Source organism: Fistularia commersonii, chromosome 21 (assembly GCF_037954325.1).
Source record: "Fistularia commersonii isolate RoL2024-O1a breed Wild chromosome 21, RoL_Fcom_v1.0, whole genome shotgun sequence".
Taxonomy (NCBI): domain Eukaryota; kingdom Metazoa; phylum Chordata; class Actinopteri; order Syngnathiformes; family Fistulariidae; genus Fistularia; species Fistularia commersonii.
The window spans coordinates 11,825,148-11,850,946 of NC_141304.1; the positions used below are offsets into that span (position 1 = coordinate 11,825,148).

The 25,799-nt window shown below is 39.1% G+C and overlaps 1 protein-coding gene across 1 annotated transcript; it reads right to left on the bottom strand.

Moving 5' to 3' along the window:
* Window positions 1-23: 23 nt before the first annotated feature.
* prkcdb (protein kinase C, delta b) lies at window positions 24-24,518 on the bottom strand. Its single transcript, XM_086168278.1, has 17 exons — window positions 24,381-24,518; window positions 12,259-12,389; window positions 11,742-12,014; window positions 9,124-9,292; window positions 8,056-8,087; window positions 7,879-7,964; window positions 7,359-7,488; window positions 7,158-7,258; window positions 6,458-6,536; window positions 6,116-6,243; window positions 4,808-4,981; window positions 4,511-4,602; window positions 4,331-4,393; window positions 3,284-3,422; window positions 2,976-3,164; window positions 2,323-2,451; window positions 24-1,180 (listed from the first exon to the last, which is right to left on the bottom strand). Exons 2-17 carry the CDS (start codon window positions 12,365-12,367, stop codon window positions 1,022-1,024), a joined length of 2,052 nt encoding a protein of 683 aa, XP_086024404.1. The 5' UTR covers window positions 12,368-12,389; window positions 24,381-24,518; the 3' UTR covers window positions 24-1,021.
* Window positions 24,519-25,799: the final 1,281 nt, after the last annotated feature.

The following is a 25,799-nucleotide window of genomic DNA, read 5'->3' on the forward strand; positions in this document are numbered from 1 at the left end:
TAAGCAGAGAAGCAAATATCGTTGATGGTTATGTATCTATTTTTAATAATCAGATGTAATAGAACAGGAGTGTAAAAAAGTACAGAATTTGTAGAAAGCATATAATATAATGATGTACATATCGTTTTAATTGTGCAACTGTCACTGTTATATTTGTATTTAACATCCTTCATTCAAGTAATTTATATCATAGCCTCTACGTTCTAGATTAATGCTCTTTGCAACCAAAACAATATCCTCCCACAGATGACGGGTCTCGTACCAGTTTCTGCCTTTTTCGCCCCCAGTATGTCTGATGACAGTTTAAAATAACCAATGAGCTCTGATTCATTTCATGCCATAAACTGTTTGTTTCCTTCTCGTGTACAGCCTGGGGTTAGACACATCGCGCACAAAGGCGTGCAATGTGGAGCTGGTCAGTTCCACTAACATGTCCAGATTTAAAATTTACTTTGGTGCAGAATGCAACAAACAAAGGATTATTTCCCCACCAGACAATGTTAAGAAGTATTGTAACTTGATTTGCATTGAAAAAAAAAACAACCCTGCACACACCCACACACTTAGATGGAATCCGTAACATTCACAGCTGGGGTGTTAAAGGAAAAGAACAGTAGGCAAAGCACAGGGAGAGTAGGGACACCACAAAAACCGTGACTTGCATTGAAGATGGTATATGTATGTAAATATTCCCAGCATGCTAGTGCATATAGAGTGAAATTTCAAGATCCAGTACATGACATGATTTTCATAGATCCAAAGAGTGCAAAAGTTAAAAACAGATATAACTGTTTGCCCTCCAGTATTGATTATGCTAACACTGGTATTTGAAGTATTTCCCTTAATTTCCTGGATTACTTTCCTCTTTTATACATTTGTACAGTATGACAACAGAAACATAATCATTATCTTAAATACCTTGTAAATACCCTGGAATGGTTTCATTGGGAAAAACTGGGAAAGAGTTTATTTTAGAGAGAGAGAGAGATACTGTTAAGACCCTGGCCAGCTACTGTGACTCTCATTTGGTTATCATTTGTTGCAGTTTCGGGTTGATAAAGGAAAAGCCAGCGAATGCAGCCTGATCCATTGAATCGATGAGGTTCTTGTCGCCTTGGGAGAGACGGGGTTTCTCCGAAAGGAACTCTCTGTCAAAGTTGCTGCAGTCGCTCGGGGATTTCTGTGGGAGGCAGGAGTTCATGCAAATGATTATAAGTAAATGGTGTCCTAGATATACAGTCAGGTGCATAAATATCAGGACAATGGTGCAGTTTTTGTCATTTTGCCTGCCTATATCAACGCATTGGATTTGAGCTTAATCTCTCAGGATGGAAACGAGTGTAGACTTCGCCTTCAATTCAAGGGCTGCAACAAATGTAATACACATCATTTAGACATTTCAGCCATAATTTGTGGAGGCTCAAGAGCAATTTAGCACTGTTTTGTTTCTGTCCTCTTGATAGTCTGTGAAAATTTAAGCAGATTAAATAGCTGTGTTTTGAGACAGGGTGTTTCAATTGGACATGGATCATTGGACGTGTCTGCAAGGGGGACATACAGGTGTCATTGCAAATCACAGAGATAATTTATCGAATCCAAACATTGAGAAAGTGTCAGAGAAATACCAAAATGCAGGGAATCCACAAACCAACTCTCTGCTATGTTTGCAAAAAGCTAAAAATAAATAAATAAATAACACATTAAGGAGTTTTTTTTTCTTGCTGAATAAAAAGCCTCTCACAACGTGTAAAGAACTGTGACTAAAATAATCCCATTAGGAATGTAAAGAGAGTTTACGATAGCGTGGGGTCCACTGGTTACCCCCTCCTAAAGGAAATCCAGAATAGAATTTGCTAAGGACCATCCAAAAAGCCTCTCTAATTCTTAAGGAGAACTCTTTAGACAGATGTACCCTTCATGATCGAGAACTACAATAATGGTTGGCTGGAACACATAGGCATGTGCGGACGCCACTGGACTTTATTGATGCTGTTAAAAGCAGCAGGATGGATTCTGTGGTGCACCGGGCTGGACTCTGCTCAGATTCAGCAAAATGCAGTAAAACTTAAGAACAGCTTCACAGTGCAGCAGTGACCATAAATAGGCAGCAACTTCACGCGGCTGTTGCGAGAGCCTGGATCTAAGTGGAGACTCAGAGATGTTCATGGGTTTGTCCAATTACATTTGAACCTCTAAAAACGAGGGATTGTTATTTGTTGCCTGTAAAATGATGCCTATAAAATGTTGTCTTCTAAAATGACAAAGATCATGCTGCCGTCCAAATGTTATAAACATGTAGAGACAGGACCACAATCATCTTACCACTTTAGGTTTAAAAGGGGGCTCCACTTCTCTCTTCTCCAAAGCGATCCAGTCTATTGTTTTGAAGAATGGATGTGCACGGATGTCATTCACCACACCCAGCCTCTTACTGGGATTTCGCACAAATAGCTGGAAATGAAACGGCAGCAAACCATAAATCTGTGTATGTTCATGTGGTAAAAATTGACTCTATGCAGTCAGCTTGAATGCTGCCTTTTTGACCAATATGTGACAATGCATCACTTAGTATAAACACAGATATCAAGCCTGCGTTTTTAAATTCCAAATTCTTACCTGTTTTTGCTATCTGCATCCTAAATGGTTCATTCTCTGATAAATAGTTAGTGAACAGAGCAACTGAGTCAATTTTTAAAGGCTCGCTCTGCCAACTGTGAGGTTACGTGATGATTTATTTGGCAATCACCACCAGCCTGACATAAATCCACAAACAAAACGAAAATTATGTATAAAGTGACAGATATTACCCTAAAAACAGCAACAAAGTGGCTATAATAGCAGAATTTCAATTCACTGATGATTAAGCTTAGACACACTCAACTTAGGTATGTCATGGCCAAAGCGTTTGAATAATGTTAATAACTTCTGCATTTTGTTATATTCTTTTTTTTCTCCCGATGTCATTTATCAGCTACCTGTTCCAGTAGGGACTTGGCTTCTTTGGTTATCCAATGAGGATAGTGAGGAGTATCCATCCTGATGGACTCAAACAGCTGGTCTTCGTCATCACCTTGGAAAGGTGACTGGCCGATCAGCATCTCATACACCAGGACACCGAAGGACCACCAGTCCACAGAGAAGGTGTATTTCTGCCCCAACAGGATCTGAGATTGTTTGATAAGACAAGTGAGAAAAAGGCAAGGGGAGTATGGACACACACGGCTACTGTTCATTGAGGCGAGCTCACACATGAACACACACAGGGCTCACACATGGGGCTCACCTCTGGGGCGATGTAGTCTGGTGTCCCACAAAATGTGGTGGCTCGGGCCTCGCCAAACATGTTTTCTTTACACATGCCAAAGTCTGCTATTTTTATGTGTCCGTCCTTGTCCAGCATCACATTGTCCAGTTTGAGGTCTCTGTATCAAGACAGGAAAAGATTACAACTCGCTTAAAATAAACATGGCTACGAAAATGAAAGTGCAAATAAATACTGTTGTGACAAGACTCTTGATAAAAGATAACATATTTTTTTTTACAAAGTCTCATTATGCACCAGTCACTGCCAGTCTGTAGGATATAAAATAACTGCCAGTGTGATTTTGGTGCAGCTTGTAGGAGGGATGGAACATGGGCCGCCAAAGAAGATGTTAACTTGAATGATGGTGTCAGTTGGATATACATAAATACAGCTGAAGGCTGAGCTGCTAGTCTTAGTGGAGGTCACTTCTCGTTGCTGTGTCTGATCCCTGCTGGGCTCCAGTGCGAGAGCAGCACAGTCTCGATCTGAGGCAGCAGAATCCTCTTTGAGGTGTGTGAGAGGATGAACACACATTCTTACCCTTTTCGTATACAGTGCAAACTCAGAACTAATTGACAGCAAAGTGCTTTGTTTCCGAACTGCTTTCAGTAAATATCTACCGTTCTCTGTATTTGACTCGCATAATGATATGATGGGTACGGAAAGCAATTAAGGGATGCTGAATGTGCTTCAGCCAAAGAAAAGAAGTCTTAACTAAGACGGATTATGGGTCAGTCTTACAGTGAAGAAGATTATTTTCACTTCTTGTATTGCAATAATATATCATAGCTGATGAAAATTAAACATTAAAAGAACTTGCTAATTTAGTGGACAATTTTGATTCGGTCTACATCCATGTATTTAGGATGAAGTAATTACATTACAGGCAGCTTGATGTACTGCAGATGATCACCCCAAAAGGGAGTAAGTTCCAGCCTCTTCTGGAGCAATACTAGGTTCAATATTTAATGTGTGTAACATTTATCTACCTCAACTACAGTGGCTCTGTGTGACATTGGCTGTTACCTGTAGACAATTCCTTTGGAGTGGAGGAACTGCAGTCCCACGGTTATCTCAGCGGCATAGAACCTGAAAGTTGCAATGTGCAAACGATTTACAATTCGCTTGTGATCTCGATATTGTTTTAACGGTGCACAGTTGCAGAAAATGGTAACTGCTTAGTGATTCCTTCCATGGTGTACTCACACGGCCCTGTTAAGACTGAAACGGCCTTTGTCTTGAATGTGGAACATCAAGTCCCCTCCATTCAGGTACTCCATCACAAAGAGGAGGTGTTCCTGTGTAAACAACACGTCATTGTCAGCCCGATGAATGAAACAACAAAGTGAATGAGGGAACTGGTTCGGATACTGAAGGATGGAGGGAATGTTTACTGGATGTCTGAAGGTTAGGGAACTTTCAATCTTAACTGCCATAGCTTATGTTTCATTTACAGTCAAGATCTCAAATAGCAGCCAATGTATGTTTAACATGTGTGCTTACTTTTGTCTGGAAAGTGGAGTACAGGTGGGCGAGGAAGGGGTTCTCCCATGCTAGGGCCAGGACTCTCTTCTCCACCATAGTGCACTCCACATCGTCATCCATGAGAACTACATCCTTCTTCAAAGCCTTCACGGCAAAATACTTTCCCTGACCCTTCAGCTCAGCCAGCAGCACCTGAGTTGTCACGGCCACAGCAGTTAATCAGAGGGATCATTCCAGCATCAAGCAACGTGGTAAGAGAGTATCCATAGCAAACTACATACATGATTAAGCAGCCAGCGTTTGGTCGATGTAATTGAAAAGCACTGCACCCTAGCAACACGTGTCCTTGATATATGCTGATATACTTTTCAGTGTGTAATAGGCCAGCCCATATTAGCTTTAAATATTTGTCAGATGTTACCTGGCAACTGTAGCAACAGACACATAATTATCAATTATGTTCCTTTACAGGGTTCCTACTCTATTTTAGGTGTCAATTTCCTTTTTTTTAAGATTTATAAGCATCAATCCAGCAGGTATGAGAAAGTCTGCAACAAAAAAAAAGATGAGCGCCAAACACGATCATGTGAAAGTGCTGTTTCCAGCAGTTACGTTTGTGATCAAGTGTGCTACCAATAATTACAAGATGCAAAAATGAGAATTCTTCTATAATGACTGCTTTCCTTTGAAATGAATATTTTTCCATACAATTCAAAATGTTCTTGACCACAGGGTAACAACAAAATTTGCATATTAATATGAAATAACTCACTCTTGTTATCTGGTCTTAACAGCCCTGACAATAGGAACATAACTAATATGAAAATAGGACTCTCTTTTTCCTGGTCTACATTAATTGAAACTTGATCAACTGTTTTCCAGGTTCTCCAGGACACGTAAGAGTGCTGCTTTTCTATTTTCTACTGCATTCATTGTGTTCTTCAGCCTCAGTGTGGGATGTAATGCTTTACAGTCAATACTAGGACAGTATTGCTTTAAAAAGCTATTTCTAAGCACATTTAATGAAAATGGTACAACAGCAGATGATTGGATAATAATTTAAAACACAGACACAAAGAGCATACACTTTCTTAAGAATGTTTGAAAAGCTCACTTGTAATGTGTTTCATTTTCCACCTTTTTAAATTTTAAAATGCTTTTCATTTGTCAAGGAAAGAAAAAAATGTCAAAAAATCTAATCCACAAGACTAATATCTCTATCTAGGGCCAGTTTTTATCATTGAAAGTGAATTTAACTTGTGTTCTAAATATTTTTAGTTTACACAATCCTTCCAATGGAAGGTGGAAAGCGGGATTTAGGGTTACCTTGCCAAAGCTGCCTTTTCCCAGCACCTTGTGGAAGATCAGCTGGTTAATGGAGAGACGCATCCGAGTACTTGAAGGGGCTGCTGGAGTTGGACTTTTGTCCTCCGGCACCTTCGCACCCCCACCTCCTACACATCAACACATAGATACACATAAACAGTTAATCTCTACGTATCTGAGAGTCAAGTTACAAAAAATGAAACATACATAGAGGTCATGTGCTCAAACATTAGAGAAAATTTCTTGTGATGGAAAACTAATGAGGCAACCACATCCAGATAAAAATAAAGTGAGGCCAAAAATCTTAGTTGCACAGCGTGTCCTGCTATGAAAACATCTCACCTCTGGTGTCTTCTGTTGCAGCTTGGATGTCTTGGTAGATCCCAATATCTCCAACATTATCAGACTTCTTTGAGGATTTCTAGAGAGTGAAAATTAGTTTTGAAACAAAGTATGGATCTATCATTAAGATGAATATTCCCCTTTCATCTTCACAAATATGAGTGTGTTTTCTCTTCCTATATGACAGTAATGTGAATATATTGCAGAGAAAATATGAAAAGTATGGACTTCATATTTATTTTTACTGTTTTGTCATTTTATGGCGCAAAAAAACAAATAAACTTGATGAAAAAATAACTGGGCCACTGTAATTTATCACAGCTATATGAAAACACTTCGGAATGAACAATACCTGAAAACGCTTCATTTAAATTGACCCCTGAGGATCAGTGCTTTGAACTGAATTGAATAGGTAGGTCAAAACTCACACAGCAAAACTGTAACTTAACCATAACCTTTGACCCAATGAACATCCATATGAGCTATTCTGCATGTTTCAAGATTCAAAGTGTTTATTGTCATATGTACAGTACGGTAATGTGTTCCCTTGTACAAGAATGTCTTTATAATACCCAACTGGTTCATTTGCAGGGCCTTGACTGCGGTATTTGCAGCATCTCTGGAGAGACTCACCCCACCCTTTGCTTTTTCATAAACCACAGCAACAGTATTTCTAAATACAGAATTCAGTAGTGCAAACCTGCGAGACTTGAGACAGGGCTTCAGCCAGTAGCTTCTGGTTGATTCCGCACAGATTGGCGACTTTCGTTTGACAGTAACTATGGACATTCATGCCACAGTCTGGTCAGAGGTGAGAAACATGATTTAGTGAATAAGTTGAATACAAATAAGTGGAGTAGACATACAAAGACCTGGAAAACCAACAAAACACTAGATTCACCTTCACATTTCAGACCCTGTTTGAGGAGACCCCACAGCAGACTGCCACAATGGTCACAAAAAGTAGGGCTCTTGTAGTTGTAGTACTTGAAACGATGTGGCATGTCAATCTTGAAGCGCTCTTTCTGGAACTACATACAAACACACACAGGCAAATTGAGCTCCACAAGACTAAATTCTTTCTTGTCTTTTGTGCTTCTGAATATCATGCAGATTTCAGATGATATTAGGTGGCTGACAATGGGAACTCACATGTCCACTGCTTATAATATGGACACTATACTGATGCCGTAAACCCGGGATTGACCTCCTTTTGTAAAGCACACTACACTCGAGAATTAGTACCGACTCAAACGGATTCAAATGAATAACTGCACAATTTACTGATTGCTTCACTTGCTTGTAAAGTAAAGCAAAATGGGATGCCAACGCATGATTAAAAAAAAGCGGGAGAGGGAAGAGAAAGATAAGTTTACATTGCAGTAGCAGAAGATTAGTGACACAATATAAACTTTGCTCACCATAGTGTGTCGACTGTTGGCTGCTGTTCCAGTGCACCTGCCAATGATCATGTCGATGCATCGCTTGTGAATTGCTGCATTGCATTCTGGGCAAAATAAACAATCAAATACTGTGTTAACCAGGGATATTAAAGATGTGCAGAAGGATCATATATGCAATAAACAAAAAGAGCTCACCCCTGCACTTGTAACCTTGCTTGTTGAGGCCCCTGTATGGCATGAATAAAATTAGACGACTAGAAAGTATAATCCACAAAATACCACAAAAAACCTTTAAATACACCCTCTTGGCTTGATTGTAATTCCAATGTCATTGTAGCTCTAAGACTTAATGCTTTGTTTCTTTTATCTTTCATTTCATCGTAATATGCAGCACTTTTAAATTGCATCTTTGGTCTTTGAATTTGTATTAGCATTTGAATGAGAGGGGGACATATTTGTTTTAGAAATGCAGCCTCAGAGGTATTGCAGTCTTTATAGGAAAAGTGGAGATGGAATATTCAAAGTATACTACAACAACAGAACCTGTAATTAAATATTGGATGATGTGATAGAACACACATCATTGATCGCCCTGATGCAAAGTAACAATATTTAGTCTTTTCATCAACCTGATCTACACTACTTTGTGCCTCCCAAATTACAGCATTTATGGTACTCAACTCTGATGACAAAACCAAAATCTACCCTTGTATAGCAATATCCTGAGAAAAAAAATGTTCACATGCTAAAGAAAAAGAAAGTGGTTGACTCTCCATGTCTCCATCTGATTTGGATAAATACTAATGTATTTTACAATTTAAGGAAGGGATTTGTGCAGCTGACTTACTCGGAACACAACATAAGAGTTTTGCAGATTTCCCAAGACAGCCTAAGAACAGCAAAGCTAATGTTTTTTTCAACCATTACTGACCCCTCTGGACTGCAGATCTATTTAGAACCAGAAGAACTGCCACTAATTGGCCTTTGAGAAGGCTCCTTGGGGAGAAGAACTTTTCTTTTTCTTTTTAGACAACCAATGTTTCTGTCTCATTTTCTACACAGGAAACTGGAACTGAAACAATGCTTTGCCATCTTTCCGGTCAAAAAAGGAAGAAATAAAAACTGACAGGTAGCACAGCAGCCACTGGATACCAGAATGGCTTTTAAATTAGTCGTGCAGAGGAAATACTCTGAAGAAGGGTAAAGTAGAAGAAACATTTGATATGCCAACAAACTAAACCAAGGCTGGACTTTGCATCTCACCAAAGGAAGTCTTTGCACACAGAGCAAAAGGTGGGCTGGCCAAAGAACGTAGCACAAAACTCATGGTTCTTGATGACGTGAACCTTGGGCTGCTTGACTGCTCCTCTCCTCCTGTTTAGAGTTGTCACTCCTTCCTCCATAGAAGCCTTCACAGATGGCTGCATTGACACTGAGAGGAAAAATCAAATGACATATAAAGTAACTGTTTTGAATGTCTGGACAATAAGGGCAGCTTATTATTACACATAATATTGGAATATTGTTACCTTAAACATTTTGCTGTAGACGTAATATACCATATTAAAATGCAATGATGTGGGTATTCTTTTAATCATCAATTTAACAACTTTTTTTTAGTGCTTGCTATTACTTTTCCAATCTTCTAATGAACTTGACTACTGTTTGTGATCAGTCATCATCATAATGGTCACAGGATTTTTTTTTTTTTTTTAGTTTGTGTGTTTTTGTCAAGAAGCCCTCTTGACTAGAGGAGGTCATAGGAGGCGGCTGCATAATGGAGTGTAAACTCAAACACACATTCCTGGAAATACACCTTTGGCTGCTGCAAGTTAGCTGGGCAGAGTGAGAATTCACCCAAGGAAGAGAGCAAAGGAGTGGTGCGAGTGGTAAACAAAGCAGGCGGAGACTCTGGAACACAACGCTGAGATAGGGAGGGTGTGTAGCTGAATGGCAAGGAGACGGGAAAGTTTTAAAAAGGAGGAGGAGCTTTTAAGGACTTGGCTGAGACGGGGTGAGGGAGAATCACTTGTTGAAATTTTCTCAGACAGATGTTTGAGTTTGAATGGTGCTACAGTGAATTGAGCCAAGAGGTATGGAAAAAATAGAGAGGGGAAACTCAATGACAGACTTATAAAAAAGAAAGACCTATAAGTCAGACTGTTCACACATGCCTAAAAATACTCTCGGCTGATTTGCAGGAAACCTGTGGAGTGTGTAGGAGGGAGCAGATATAGTATGGAGCTATTTCATAACAGAAAGGACCCGCCCTGGCCCACATGGTTCAGCATGCTCTGACTACTGTTTTTTTGTGCAGACATTGCATCTGAACAGAAACAGTTTGTAAATCTCACAAAATCTAGTTCTCTCTGGACAACAGCCCTGCAGTTGTGAGATGGCAGCTAACAGCCTGCCAGTCAGCCTTGCTCAGCCATGTATTGTCCTTACACTGCATTTTGAACAGTACTCGGTACTCAGAACAGTACTCAGAATGGAAACTATTGAAATTTTGTTTAAGACCAGAGGTTTTCAAAAAGTAACATGAGCTCAATGCATGGAATTGAAAAATATTTTTCATTTCTCTGATAGAGAGGTTCATTCATTTCTCTATTGATCGATCTGTGTGCTGTCTGCATTAATTATTATCACTATTTTATTTATTCAACATTACACAAAAAGGTAAGGCTTGAGTGCAAACAGTCACAAAGCAAAGATAAAAAATTGTGGTAATGGACAAAATCAAAAATCAAAAAAGATGTTTAAATTTGAGAATGCGAGATGAGTTCATTCTAAATAACTTCATAAAATTCATCAAGAAATGATAAATCAGATATAATATTCAGATATACTCAGTAGAAACTAAAGCATAACACTTTCAGAAAACAGAAAGGTAAAGCGTCTCAAGTCATTTCCAATAAGATGATTGTGAACGCAAATTCCATGAACACACCTGCATTCACCTGATAAAGTCAGAGCTAAAAAAGTTTCTAGGCTGAAGATTAATCAGTAATCACTGACAGCAGCGTCTCCTCCCCTCTGTGAGACCTACAGGAACTTAAAGCATACGCTCTTCTTTCCTGGAGCAAATGCATACACACTAATGTAAAGCCAGGGCTTCATGCTGCCAGTAGAGGGCATGACATCTCAGCAGCAGATGCTTTCCTGCTCAAGTGCTGCAAAGTAGGAATGAGAAAGCAGAGAGGGGGAAGGGGCTTTTAGAAACAGCCTTTTCAGCAAGGAAACTCCACTGTCCCAGGGGAAGCTATTCCCAGTCGTCCTTGTAGTTGAGATTCTGCTTTTGCCACCGTGGCCCAGGATTGATTTTCAACCAGGGAAGAAATAAAAAAATAAAAATACTGTCCATATCCATTTTTTCAAATATAAGATTCTTAAAATGTTTTCACAGTTGATCGTTTGACGTGTTTTCATCATCATCTGATTTACAGCAGCTGGAGGTGTGTAACAACCGATATGATGTCAGGTAAACATCCTTGAATGTTTAGCCACATTTGTTACAGCCACATTTGTTACAGAGAATTGTGTCAGCCCAGAATAGCACATTTTAACATGTCAGTATTTACAGGTAACAAAACTTCCATATTGACAAAGTAACATGTGGACAATAGACACTTGCTAAACTGACAAGGAACCCTTTGAAAATACAAACAGAATACTTAAGTGCAAAAAGTATTCAAGCATGGTCTGCTTGCTTACATGATACTTACTGGATAGAGTAACACCCTTATAAGGCCATGAGCTCTAGCCTTCATGTTCTTGTGTCTGGGTTTTACTTACATTTGACTAATATCACATGGTTAGAGAAAGTTTAAAGCTGATGTGAAACTGGTTTTCCATGGGATCTCAAGATGCAGCACTCTTACCTGCATCACTGTCCTCCAGAAAGAACTGTACAGCCATCTGGACCCTCCCCGAAGGATGCAGGTCCACAGAGATTTCGGCGCGGCCGTTTGTTTTAGATTGCTTACAGCGCTCTGCCAGCACAGACACACCAACGGTAGCCTTGGCCAGTGGCTCATGGTGGCTCTGCATGAGAGTTACCTCCAGAACACGCCCCTCATAGATATGAGCATCAAAAGTAGAGTTCCAGGCTGGAAACATGGTGGGCTTCCTCTGGATCAAGGTTTTTCCTCGCTCTGTGGAACAAGATCCGAATCAGTTTGTGAGAGACAATGCCACGATCACTCTCTAGTGAAAGACACAGCACAGGGACTATAGCGCTGAAATGTCCCTTGAGCAATTAAAAGCTGTTTTGCTTCACAGACGCTGACTGTTTAGTCAAAATTCAGAACATCTGGCATCCTTACTTACTATGCTATTCTTTACAGTCTAGATGAAATTATGATTGCATAAAGCAGGGTATGCATCTGCCACAAATACCTGTGTTGATAGACTCCTTCATCTTGATGGCACAGATGGGAGCGTCAGAAAGAGGAGGCAGGGCACCCACATCATAAGAGTTGAGGGTGATACGGAGGAAGGGTGCCATGGCAACTGTTCACCTTGGCCTCCTGAAACATTGACATTGATCAACAGTTAAACAGTCACTTAAAACAAGCATGCTCATATTGTGCATGAATTACGCAAGTCCTGAAATAAGAAGGAAGAAAGTTAGTGACTTACAATGACCTCAGATGGGAAAGAGAGAGGAAGTATGAGTATTAACCAAAAAAAAAAAACAACTGCGGAAACTACCTCCTGCCAAGCATGAAATAAAGGTAGAAGCAATCATGGTGAGATCATGGTGTGATTAAATGAAATATGTATAAGGTGACATTTCTAATAAGAGACAAATGTGTTCAGGAGAAATATAAATAGTGACTACAAATCTCCACATTTCTACTGGTTGAGATGTTTTTCAGACTTTTTAAGGATCAGTTATTTCAAAACTTCACAAGGGAAAGTGAAAATGAATGGAAACAAGGAGGACTGTCATATATAAACCAATGATGGGATGCCCCATGCAGTTTTAATCGTAGTAATTTCTTTCAGTTCAACATTTGTGGTAGGTGGTTCACAGGTTTAGTCAAGATCATTCCCCTTGAAAAGACAAAAAACGACATATCTCACTGATAAAAGTATAACTTTTGTGTATTACTGGAGGAAAAAGGCGATGTTGTTTCTGTATCATTGTTGCAATGGTACTTTGCTCTCCTATGACCCTGCAAGTTAGCTGGGCAGAGTGAGAATTCCCCCAAGGAAGAAAGCAAAGGAGCGGTGACCCTGGAGATAATTCAATTTATTCGTTTTCTTGGATGTAATGTTTTTGAAGAAGACATTTTGACATTTTCGCCATGCAGAAGACACATCAATTCATGCATTCCTAAAGTGTACATTCTATTAAAAATGAAAAACGAAATTGCTTATCGCATATCAAAAGGGAACTTCAATGAGGCAGTGAGCACATGCTTCAAAAATACCCTATCCCTGCCTCATTGAAGCAGAATTGCTTCATGGGGAAATTTGGTCAGCACTGTGTTTCCTATGTTTACACGAAAAGTATTTATTTCAAAGGATCAAACAGCAGTCTTAGCAGAGTCCCACAGGCTAACAGAGGCAAGTATCTCAAATATCTCAGTTCGATTGCCTTACTCATGTTCTTATCTGGACAGACGCTAGCATTATGGGGCACCAAGCCACTTGCTTTAACCCTAAAATGCTAAGTCCGAAACATTTAATGATTTGAACCAATCCTGGAGCTTATGCAAAAAAACAAAGTCCTAACAATAAAGCTGCCCTTCAAGGTCAGTTCATGAAAGTCACACACATTTGTCTCCTAAATATGTAGATGTTGGTCATAACATATGCAAAAGCTCAGCCCCTGAATAATAGCTAACTGTCTTCAGACAATAACGGGCACTGGTGTTTTTTTTTTTCCTGGGGGTGTTAAAATAACAAGAGGTTGAAGTTTACCGATTACAGAACAAGCTATCCCTAATGTTGAATAAACAAACAGTAGTGAAACTACATGAAGTTTGCATGTTTTTTTCTGCGGCAAACTTGACACAGATGCCTCATCCCGAAGCAGATGGACCAACACAGCATATTAGCCCATGTTCTTATTCCCACTGCAGCAATTACAACTCAATGAATAATTCCTCGTGATTTTCCACATTGAACTTTTTGTTCAGTTTAAAATTCTGGCAGTTGACTATTTAAAGCTGTAGTCTCTTGAAGTCTCTCTCAAAGTTATAACAGAGATGCGTCATGCCAGCAATATGGCGAAAAAGTCATTACATTTTATTAACTAGCTGTGCTATAGAGCCACATTTCTATCAATTAATCTGTTAGAACTAAATGCCCTCAAGATTGAATGAGACTGGCAGTTTCTGTTTGAATTATTGATCATTTGTGAAAACAGAAGTTGTTTTAGGTCTTCCCTTGTCAAAACTACTTGGTACACACGGTGCAAACTACTTGGTACACACTTACATACCTAGAACTCCTCCCATAGTTAGTTAGAACAAAGAGAAATGTGCAGTATTTATGTGCATGATTGTCAGCTTTCGGAGGTCGATCTGATGATAATTTGACCCCTACTTAAATCCAAGTCACGTCTTACTTTGTATTCTACATGGCGCGTTAACTGCAGAATCGAGGGAAAAAAAACACTCACTTAGAATATTGAGGGAGTGTCAGGGAAGCGTTTTTCTTCAATACCCAGACCAATGTGCATCTTAGTGGGGAATTTTGTATTAAGTACACTTGGCAAGCCTCAGGTGTTGATTCAAATTTTGTCTGCAGAAAGCTTGATGTACTTCCTGTGAAACTATTTCACTCAGAACCTCTGGCCCTATTTCGAAACTGTAAGAATCCTTCAGAAAAAAAATCTGTCCGGGAAAGATTCTATCTTGCCATGAGGGCTCCGCCAAATGTCTTCTTTAGAATGAACTTCTTCTAAAAAAATTAAAGTTGCTAAAGGGAAACTTTCACTATGGTGCTGTATAAAGTTGACAGACGAGCCAAAAAATGTGTTCAAATAGGGTACTAGTATGTCAGGGAAAAAGAAGGACAAACACCATGGAAAATAATATAAAAATAAAGCAGTGGGATAAAAAAATGGAACTGCACAAAATCAATGACTATCAAAAAGCATTAAATAATGGATGAAAGGAAGGCAGGTTGGGTTGATCAATACTGATTTTATAAACTGTCTCACATTTCCAGCGAGTTTTTCCAGAGAGGGTCACAGTGTATCAAAAAGGCTAACAGGAGGCAAAGTAGCAATTTTCCTATTCAGCGCATTTTGAGGAAACTTGGGGATCTGGATAAACACACATTGTCTTAAACTCAACATGGAAACTTCTTCCCTGGTGGTTTACTTAAACTATATACTATCTCGGTCTTATGTGTGGAACCGGTTTGCTGCTTGTGTTATTTCCTGCCCATGTTCAAGTACAATCAGGTGAAGTGACACAAAAAAGATTAAAAACACCCGTAGGTTTGCAGCTAATACACAGAATAGCACAATATGAATGGTGCAGTAAACGTCTACGCTATTGAAAAGGGCAAATGAACTGAGAATTTAAGCAGTGTGAGCGCTATTTGTTTTCTCTTCTAATTATCATTGGACAGACCCTGTTTTTACTCCCTTTCAAGTGGAACAATTAATTGCAAATTGCCGTTTTGATCAGTGTTGGATCGATATACACTGAAGCATGTTTTAATACTTGTTCAGCCTGTAGTAGCATGCAGAGAAACTTTTTGGTAGGTCAGTAAACAGTCTCCAGTGATTCCCTTATTTGTTTCCAAAATAGAACATGCAGGTAGTCTAAACATCAATACTTGTAACTTTCATTATTTTGAAACTAGAACATTGCCTCAATTTTACAAATGACACTTGATAATTACAACTGAAATTTTTGTTCCAAACTGAATACCATCTTGCCATTTGAAGAATTAAATTATTGTTTGCTGTCATTTGGTATAGCTATCTACGAAAACTTTTGATTAGCACCCTTAAGTCGCCCTTGTTTTGATACAAATATAGGTTAAAAAGGCCAGAATCTACTCTTGCTTCCAAGGATTCCAAGTACAAGAGTAAAATATCCATATAATTTCTGACAGCTATCACAAATTATCTTATATCCAAATTTGAAATTTTATTTTCTAGACAAATAGGGTAGTGGCAGCTGTCTGTACTCACAGATTTAACCAAAGACTTGAAATAGTCAACAATTAAGAAGACGGTCAAGCTATACAGAAATAAATGCAGACAGATGTGTTTTTTAATATGGTCACATCAGTCTGGGGATCACTGTCAGAGCACATGTAATCAGTGGAAAATTCAGGAAAATCTGGAAAACATAACACACTATCCACATTTTACTTTACAATTTTAAACTGAGACATTGTAAAAATCCAAAGCAGCACACACCTAGGCTGTCCTGTGAGCCTGCCAGGGATCTAAACAAGCCACAGTTTCTGACTGTGGTGAATTTAGAGACCATTACAGAGCTCATAATATTGCCCACAGAGACACACACACACACACACGCGCGCACACACACACACACACACACACACACACACACACACACACACACACACACACACACACACACACACACACACACACACACACACACACACACACACACACACACACACACACACACACACACACACACACACACAAGCCATTACAAGAAACAAAACATGTTGATTAAAGCATGTGACCCAAGCAAATATACACACACAAACTAAAATATAGTTTTCACAGCACACTTCCAATTTCCTCAGAATTTTACAAACACTCCCCTATGTACACATACACTGAGATTGCCACATTACAAAAAGAGAGCTTTGTTTCCCTGGAGAGAGTGGAAAAAATGAGCACATGCAAATGGGGAAGGGGTGGGTACCAAACAGGGCAATCGAGAGAGGAAAAGCAAAGCGATAGACAACAATCTGAAAGAAAAGCTGGCTGACATGATAAGACTGAATGCAACGTGAATTACAAATAGCATCATCAACGGAATCATCAACCATACAATTACCAGAGAGTGACATGAAATGAAAACTAGCAATAACAATCATTTGCATAGGAGGAAGTTTGAGGAGTAATTCTATCACTGTTATTATATCTTTTGAGAGGTTAGGGGTGGAGGGTTGCATTTTAATTTAAAACTTGATTCCTCAGGGATTATATTTCATATGAAAACACAGAATTCAAGATTTTGGTATATGAGATCATTGAAAGGGTAACCCTACAAACAAAATAGTTTATGTAACATTGAAACAAAGTCAGATATTATTTATATGTATCCTGTATAGACAGATTGATAGATAGAGGTTAAGATTACTGGAGTCAAATGTTTGGTATGTAGCTTCAGTATGTATGTTGAGACGTCATTGACTGTAAGTAGTAATCAAACTGGTCAGGCAGGTTGGGAGCTCTTGTCAGCCTGTCATTGGAATGTTTGAACCAAGACAGGGATAATTACACAGAGTGACAACAACATTCTTCTAACATTTGTTCACAGCATGGAAAAGAAACACAGGGTTTTATAATTACTGTGTGCTGCGTGACAGCAGGGCTATGAGGTATAATGGCAGTCTGATAATCCACAGGTTGCTGTTTCTCCCGAGACACTGTCCCTGTGTCCTTGAGCTGGTTACCCTGGTGGGCACCTTCCATGGCACCCTGCACAACAGTGTGTATGAAACACATCAGAGGCACTCAAATCTAAAACAAGCAGCCATATAGTAGAACAGCTGAAACATTGTTTCAGTAAACTCTAGGATAATCATTTCCCTTATCAGTTCATCTGTCAACTATTTTCTTAATTCAACACTTAGTGAACTGTGCTGTAAAATGCAATTATGTTTCCTCCTACAGCCCAAAAAAATGCAGTGGGCTACATGAAAACTGTAGGCTGTATGTGGGGGTGAATGACAAAGTGAATGGCTGTATGTCTCAATATGTGGCCTTATGATCTACAAGCAACTGGTCCTGAATGAACCCTGCATCTCACCGGTTAGCAGGGACAGGTTCTCTAACACTCGCTACCCTAAGTGAAGATAAAGCAGTATGGACAATGAATGGGGGATTTCCATCACTCCATTGGGGGCCTTAGTATTATCTAAAGAACCCATTAAAATGGCAACATGTTGAATAATCCAGTTTAACTGTTTATGAACAGAACTTGTTGCAAGAAAACTATGTCTACATCCACATTGGCTATGAATATCCACCATTACTGTTCTCATTGGCATTAAGTACATACTGGTATATCCTGGGCTGCAAACTCAAAAAATGTCTGTATTCCCATTGCTTCATTGAAATGTAATCATTATCATTATCTTTCCGTAACCATGACACATCTTGTCTTCAAATCCAAGCTTTGAAGGATGCAGTAGTTGAATTGGGACAAAGCCACTCTTCAGTTTCCAAAATATTGGATTCCACCATTCTATTAAAACAGTGGAACATTTATTTATTTAAGCAAAACCAGGTAGTTTACACTGTTTCCAGAAGTACAAGATGATTAATAACTATAGTAAAGGTTTCCAATATTGTTGTAGGCCTACCTGTTTTGTCCTCCATATTTCCTTACCCTAGTTCTAAGCCGGATATCTAATTTATAGTATACTTATATAATTTACATGTAAATATTAAGAAAAGAACCTTAAAATTCTGGATTTTACAATATAAAAGCTGAATTTAAAAATATTTGCCTAGGGTCTCCGAGGTCAACTGATAATCTTTTTAAATAGCTCCAACATAGTTACGTGTCCCCTCGGGCACCCAATTGCAAAACAACCACAATTCTTAGACTTTTTCGTTTAATGTGGAGATAAACCAATCTTAAATCAAAGATGGCAGTCAGCACTTCAACCACAAAGTGTTCTTTTATAAATTCCAGATCCAATGCGAGTACTGTAGCACTTGTGTCAGACTTAACAAATATGTGACTCAGCATAACCGGAGTTTCCACGGCAGACATCAAAGCATGTCGCTGTAGGAAAGACACGAGAAAAAATGAGAAGACAAATATTAATGGGTTCAATTTGTTTAGTTTCAGGGTCTTCATGGCATTCATGTCCTTACGTCCTTTACAATTAATGAGCCACAGTGAATTGTTGTTGGTTAACTTCGGTTTTACATAAATAGAAATCTGCAACATTAGCTTGGTAACAGTTTTTCTGAGAACTGTGATTCACCATCATCAAGCCCAATACTTAAGATAATACTTTCATCAGTTATATGTTTACATCGGCAATTCATACAGATGTTAAGAAATCAAAACTAGACAGACTGTTTCTACAAAGAACATCTGTGTCATTATGAAGGCGGACTTTTCCTGATCGGAAAAACATTCATATATCATGTAACCATTTGTGTCGGCAGTAATGTCAGAAATTTTAGTCGTGTGTTACTACCAAGGAAAATAACCTATCACTTGAGAAGTTTCAATAGCACTTAAAACTTTCCATGCTGACATAATCTACCAGTTATTACAGCATGAGATGAGGGTTCGGCTGAAAAATGCCTTTGTTCGTGGCTTATTAAACTTTGAGGAAATAAGTGAACTGAGTGCACTGAGAAGTGTGCATGACATGTTCAACAAAAGGCAGGCAACACAACCATCCTGTCCTATGATTATCACAAAAAAAAAAGAGCGATCGGTATTTCTAAGTTGGCTTTGTTTCCTGAATGCGACTGTAGCATAGCAAAACATATACACCGCCCTTTGCTTTGTCTACATCAGTACTATTTTTTTTTTTTTTTTTTTTTAAACTCAAGTACACCTAAATGTTTGTTTTATTACAAAGAGGTTACGCTCAGGCACAAGACAATACCGAAGTTGTTGTTGTTGTATCGGTAAAATAGTGCTCAGTCTCAAGCAATGGGACAATAGGCTTGAGCAAAGTATATGGGTACTTCCTGTGAAATAGTTTTATCATCAAAGATGAAAATATGGAGGTTTTTTGGCTCATGTTTTTTTGTCCAAACAGTGAACACTTTTATCACGTGATCTTAATTGGAACACTTCCCATCACTTCTTCAAAGTGAAAAAAATACATACAGGAGTTCTTTCATAATCCAGTAAACACAAGCAGATTCATTTGGGAAGAAAAACAGCACACGTTTATCTAGCAGTTGTTAAATACCCAACAAGGACAGAGTATTTCAGTTTTACAACTTTATTGATACTGCCTCAATGGCACTGTGACTCAAAATCAGGAAGTGTCATATTTCTTCAGTTACATACTCTAGTCTGAGACTTGTTGTGGGAAAACTGAAAAAACATGAAGGAAAACTTTAGGCTTACACCACAAAATACATGCATATCATGTGATCAAGAGAACATTGTTTTATCGAATTAAATTGCACTTTTTACTGTCCTTCAAGGGACTGCTGACAGATGTCTGACAAGGAGATAAGGAGTGGCAGGTCAAATGAGAGACACAAAGGTACACAGCAAACCTAATGACAGCATGAAACTGTCTTGCAAGTTGTTAGCCTTGCAAATGGAGGCTGAACAAACTAACTCCAAGTGATTACAATGAACCTGAACAGGCTATTTTCACCTCATAACCTGGTGGGGGTTTCTGTGTAAATACTTTCTGGATCACTTAACTACTGGAAATTAAAAAAAGAGCAAAAATTATATAGCAATTTTTGAAATATAGTGATCCTATAATGCAGCAAAAGCTTAATGTTAACGAGAAGACACTCAGAGAGAGTCCATTCTGAACTTCTCAGAGACAGCATAATATTTAATCCTGACAGACATATATTCGGAGAGAAACAATCTCCTGCATATATCAGGGCTTTGTCTGAATAACCTGAATCGTGTGAGCCATCTGAAGCCCTTATTGGCCATTAATATTCTTGCAGAACTTGAGCACCAACTGATTCAGAATTAATATTGTCGGCGGTTCATCGGGTCAGCTAAATATGTAATTTGCCAACTAAAACTGGATGAATATTGTAAGAAGCTGGCAGAAAGGGGAATATAAGCGAAGGTCCGGTGAGGGATGAGATAAGTCTACATGGATATAAAAGGGGCATAAATGCAGCTTATTTGATAGTTATGATGTTACAGTTTGGGACGCTTAGAATCACCTTGAAACAAATCCATGCAAATAACAAATTTACAGTTTTATCTACAACAGACTGAAAAAAATGTCGTCCACTCGTCTTTCAAGGATGTACAGTTGCTGCATACATTATTGTTGTCGCTTTAACCAGTCATGCTAAACACACACGCACGCACACACACTGACCCTTAACAAAGCAGCCTTTAATGAATTTCAGGAGAGTGCTTGACAGAATCAAAGCCCTCTTTTCTTTCCCTAACCAAAGTTAATGTCTAACACCCACCTTCACACATACCTCCCCTTCAATACACACACAGGCGTTCAGGTCAAAGTTGGCCAGGAAAGAGGTTGAGAATGGAGTTATTGGTTCAAACTTAAGGTCTTGGTGATAGACTTTCTTGAGTGCGACTACCCGTTAAAAGTTTTGGCGGTTCAAACTAAATTCCAAGCTAAGCAATAGAAGAGTCAAATGAAAGCTGATTTAGATATCAGAATTACAATAGCCACACACACACACACACACACACACACTTCAGTGCTTTTGAGGAGATACTGCCCTTTCTCATTTTCTCTCTTAACCTCTTTTGAGCTCTGGCATGTCAAACCTGCTACACCAGCAAGGAATGAATCCTGCCTGTGTGCAGAAACGTGTGTGTGGGAACGTGTGTGTGTTCCCTCCACATACATTTAGAGTGGTGTCCATTTCTGCCGTGCTCACAGTTCAGAAAGCTTTAGTTAACTTTAGACAGTATTATTTGAGCTGAAAAGAGCACATCTCTGTTTGACTGTGAGAAACAGAGGTATATAGAAATACAACCTTTTTTACCAGCCAGCGACTATTTCTAATATTTCTAAATGTGATGCAAAACATCTGTTTTCTTTGGCTGTTTTTTGATATTGATAACAACTGATACAGCAGAATATTAGAACTGATTGAAATGGCAGACGAATGAAAATTGCAAAATATGTAGCCCCTTTCCCAATGTTGATATATTTCATGATATCTGCGTCGCTGTGATCAATCATGTATGAAGATATGCAAGACAAATAAACATGTAAACAAATGTAGCACTATATTAGGTTGTTTGATTTTTGTTGTTTTTATTTTTTTCAATTTCAGCTCATTTCGGGTTATCCACATGTAATGGACACATGCACTTCAAAAGGAACCGAAGAGATGGGCAAGCCCCTCTGCAGAGTACAGGACAAAAGATATATTTACAGGACAGCAAACAAAATGAGGCAGGTAATACTAGAAAGAATGGAATAAAATATAGAAATTCATATCATTTAATACCTATTACTTTCTTAAATTGCTCTGGTAATTCACATAGTTAAAATACTGCAAACTTAAAATGACCGTTCCCTTCAAAACATGAATTTAATTACTTAGATCGATACATTTACATCATGGACAGTAAGACAAGGTCAGCACTTGGTGTATGCCTTCAAGACTTGGGTAAAGTGTCCTTTTGTGGTAGAGGATGCCAAAAAGTTGACAGCAATGTCATCATTCTTTGTTGGCATCAATTTATCATTTTGCCTTGAAACTCAGTAACTTCAGGTTAATGGCCTGCTTTGTTTCAAGGTAAATAAAGAATTGGATGATATTTGCTGAATATTTTCCTCAAAAAAACATTTCAGTTGTCTCAACAATGTTGCCATTTCCATAATCTTATCAGGAAAGGCATCTTTATGAAGGCTAAAATTGACCTTGAACAAGTTCTAGCTTCTAAAATCATAAACAGCAGATACAATCACATGATAAACAGTAAAATGGAGAACTGAGACAATTGTGATTTCAATTAGAATACATTTCATCAGCAGCTCCTGACTTTAAAAAAGGAAAATACCATCAAAATGTAAGCATTCATAATAATAATATATTGGCACAAATAACCCACAGAGGCAGGAGATGTTGCTTGTGTCACAAAAGTTTAATTGTTTTTATTTTCCTCTTGAATATTCAACTTCTGAAAGCAGAGGATTGTGTAACTCACAAAAAAAACTCCTCTACAGGACAGACTGGATGCTCTCTGAAATTATTGAGAAAAAAATCCAAGACATCGGTGATTGGCCAAATTAATTGTAAACCAACTCCAATCTAATGCATCTGCAGGTGTGTGTTTCTCTGTTCAAGGATTGGAGCAGTGTGAGTAACGTCCCAATGAGGAGATGTCCACAGTGTCCTCTGAACTGCTCCTACAGCCACAAGCCAATATTGACATAGCAGTGACTGCAGGCAGATTGTGTTACTTGCACTTACTCAGCTGCAGTGCCTCCAGATGCAGTCTTGCCACAAACACAGATTTGTGTTGGGTTTGTGAAGACAGACTTTTGCAAGCTGTGGTGGGAATATTTCAAAATAGGATCACATGTCTATTATCCCTGCAGAGCCTGACCTGTCAATGTCAGGCCGCTGTCACCACAAGAATGAACCCAATCACAACCTCCTTGTGACAAAACATAGTCTGTCACCACCTTTCTTTAGTAAATAAGCAGCATGGAAAAAAAACACACAAAGAATACAGATTTAAATTTGTTCTTCCTCCAAAAAACAAGTGTTACAAAGGGAAAGTCCCTTGATCTTCTGACAGTGCAGGTAGCTAGACTTGTGCATCTGCAGAACAATACAAACCGGCTCAGATACAAGTCTGACAACAATGAGCCAAGTACTGTTTACCATGAGTATTTGTGTTCACTATGACCATGGCACTGGCAGATTGAAAACACAGGATTGAAACTCTTATCCAATACACAATTCTCTTACACATCCCAAACAACACTCCTCCAGGCAAAAACAAACAAAAAAAAAAAAAAGCCTTTTTAATCGAGTAAAACAACTACAGTCGATTGTAGAACAGGTTTGCCTGTATCTATTTGCACATAATGAATTTCAGCTTTCGATGGAAACACTTGAGTAACTTGCAACTTATATGATGATTTATATTGTATTAGTTTATAAGTATTCAAGCGAGCTCCATCCGCAGTCTCATGCTCGCGTGCTTAAAACTGAAGCTTCGTTGCCACGGTTACAACACTAAGCTAAAGCAAATGTGTTGATTCAATTTAGGTTCGCGGCTCTTTCCTGGGCTTTTCTTTGGGCTAGGCTCTAGAAAACAATAAACCCACGACTTATTTAATGTGAGCATCGAATTTTTTACACGAAAATGTACAGTAGATGCAGACAGGGAGAGGAGAGGGGAGGGAGGAAATCCAAAACAGCAACTCCCGCGGGCCGCGGACCAATACAGTAACTGAGCTCAGAAGGGGGTTTTACGGTCGAACTTCAAACTTTTGCGGCAAAGTAAAACAGAGCAACGTATAGTCGAAGTATCAAAAAAAAATACACAAAGGTATAAAATGTAATTGAAAATAAAAATAGAAATAAAAAGGGCTTCGCAAAGAGTAAGATTTCTCAGTGACCGCCACCACGAATCTCGGTGACTTACCTCTTCCGCCGGGGTTCTATTTGTCGCGAGCTTGATTTGTCTGCGACCTCTCCCGCGGTTGACTTCAACTTCCGTGGGTCGGCTTCACGCCGAATGTGTTTTGTGTGCGTGTTTGTCTGTAAGTCTGTGCGTGGGCAGGCCGTGACCCCAGGTTTGCGTGTTTAGTGTGCGTTGCTCCGCCCGGCTTCTACCGCATCCCGGTAGCGGGCGGCGCGCGTCGCAGAGAAGTGAATGTGTGACGTCAAGCAGGTGACTTCCCCGACACAAGCGCGCACTCGCGTGAACGCGCACTCGCGGGAACGCGCTTCTCCACGCGGAGCGAGAACACTTCAGGGTCCACTCGGAATTTTCACGACGTAGTTGTTGGGTGACTTTTTCCAAGGTGGCGCGTCTCCATGACAACATCCACTAGACTCTGACCTGGTCCGGTGCAAGTTGAGATATAGATAAGACATCAAATAAGTGAAATAATCGACCGTCAGCCAATCAGTTCTCTCGGAAAGTTACGTCACCATTTCTTGCGTGAAATACCCGCCGTGGGGCCCCATCCCTCCATCCCCCCCACGGCTGCGTGGACATTTTTTTTTTTTTAAACCTGACTGACCGGTTCGTTGAACTCATCCATTTCATCATATCTTCAAATTATATTTTAATTTTAATTTTAATTATATTAATGATATTATATTATTATAAATTATTACATTATATAATTAGATATTAATTTTATTTTTATTTTTTTGCCAAATCCATAACTCCCGAGTAAGTGTTGACAATAATCATTATATTACATTTTACACACACAGTTGTTCGTAAAGGAAAATGTGTCCACACAGCCGTGACTGACCAGTTCGTTTAATTTATGCATTTCATCATACCTTCAAATTATGTTTTTATTCTGATTTTTTTTTCCAAACCCATAACTCTCGAGTAAGTGATGACAATAATCATTATATTACATTTTACACACACACACTCACACACACAAGTCTGTAGAGGACTCTCGATGAGGTGACCCACGCAGGCCCTGCCCACTGCATTTCCACACAAGCAACCTCTCCACGCCTACACAAGCACAGAGCTTCACATGGTGCTGAGTCATCAACCCCAACCACCCAAAACTGTGGCGACTAATAGAGGAAATGGGAATGGGCCTGTAAATGTAGACACCCCTCATCTCATACATGTCTATTTTTGGTGTGTGAGGACAACACTGATATATAGATTAGGAGATCAAGGCTGGACTTTGATACAGATTAATCACAAAAGGCCAAGAGGTTACTTGTCAGTGCGTCACAGCACTGTGGGAAAACATGCCACCCTTGGAAAGAAATAGAGTGACAATATGGCACTGGTATATTATTCCGAGCCGGTGATAACAACATGACTGATCTTGTGTTGTCTACCCAAATGCCCACATTG

What these genes read in the sequence shown, in the direction of transcription:
- prkcdb (XM_086168278.1), bottom strand. Translation starts at nt 12,367, where the DNA reads ATGGCACCCTTCCTCCGTATCACCCTCAACTCTTATGATGTGGGTGCC. An exon ending in TCTGGAGGACAGTGATGCAG is followed by an intron (nt 9,293 to 11,741) that starts GTAAGAGTGCTG and finishes TTTTCCTCTCAG; the next exon opens with TGTCAATGCAGCCATCTGTG. An exon ending in TGCAACAGAAGACACCAGAG is followed by an intron (nt 6,244 to 6,457) that starts GTGAGATGTTTT and finishes GTTGATGTGTAG; the next exon opens with GAGGTGGGGGTGCGAAGGTG.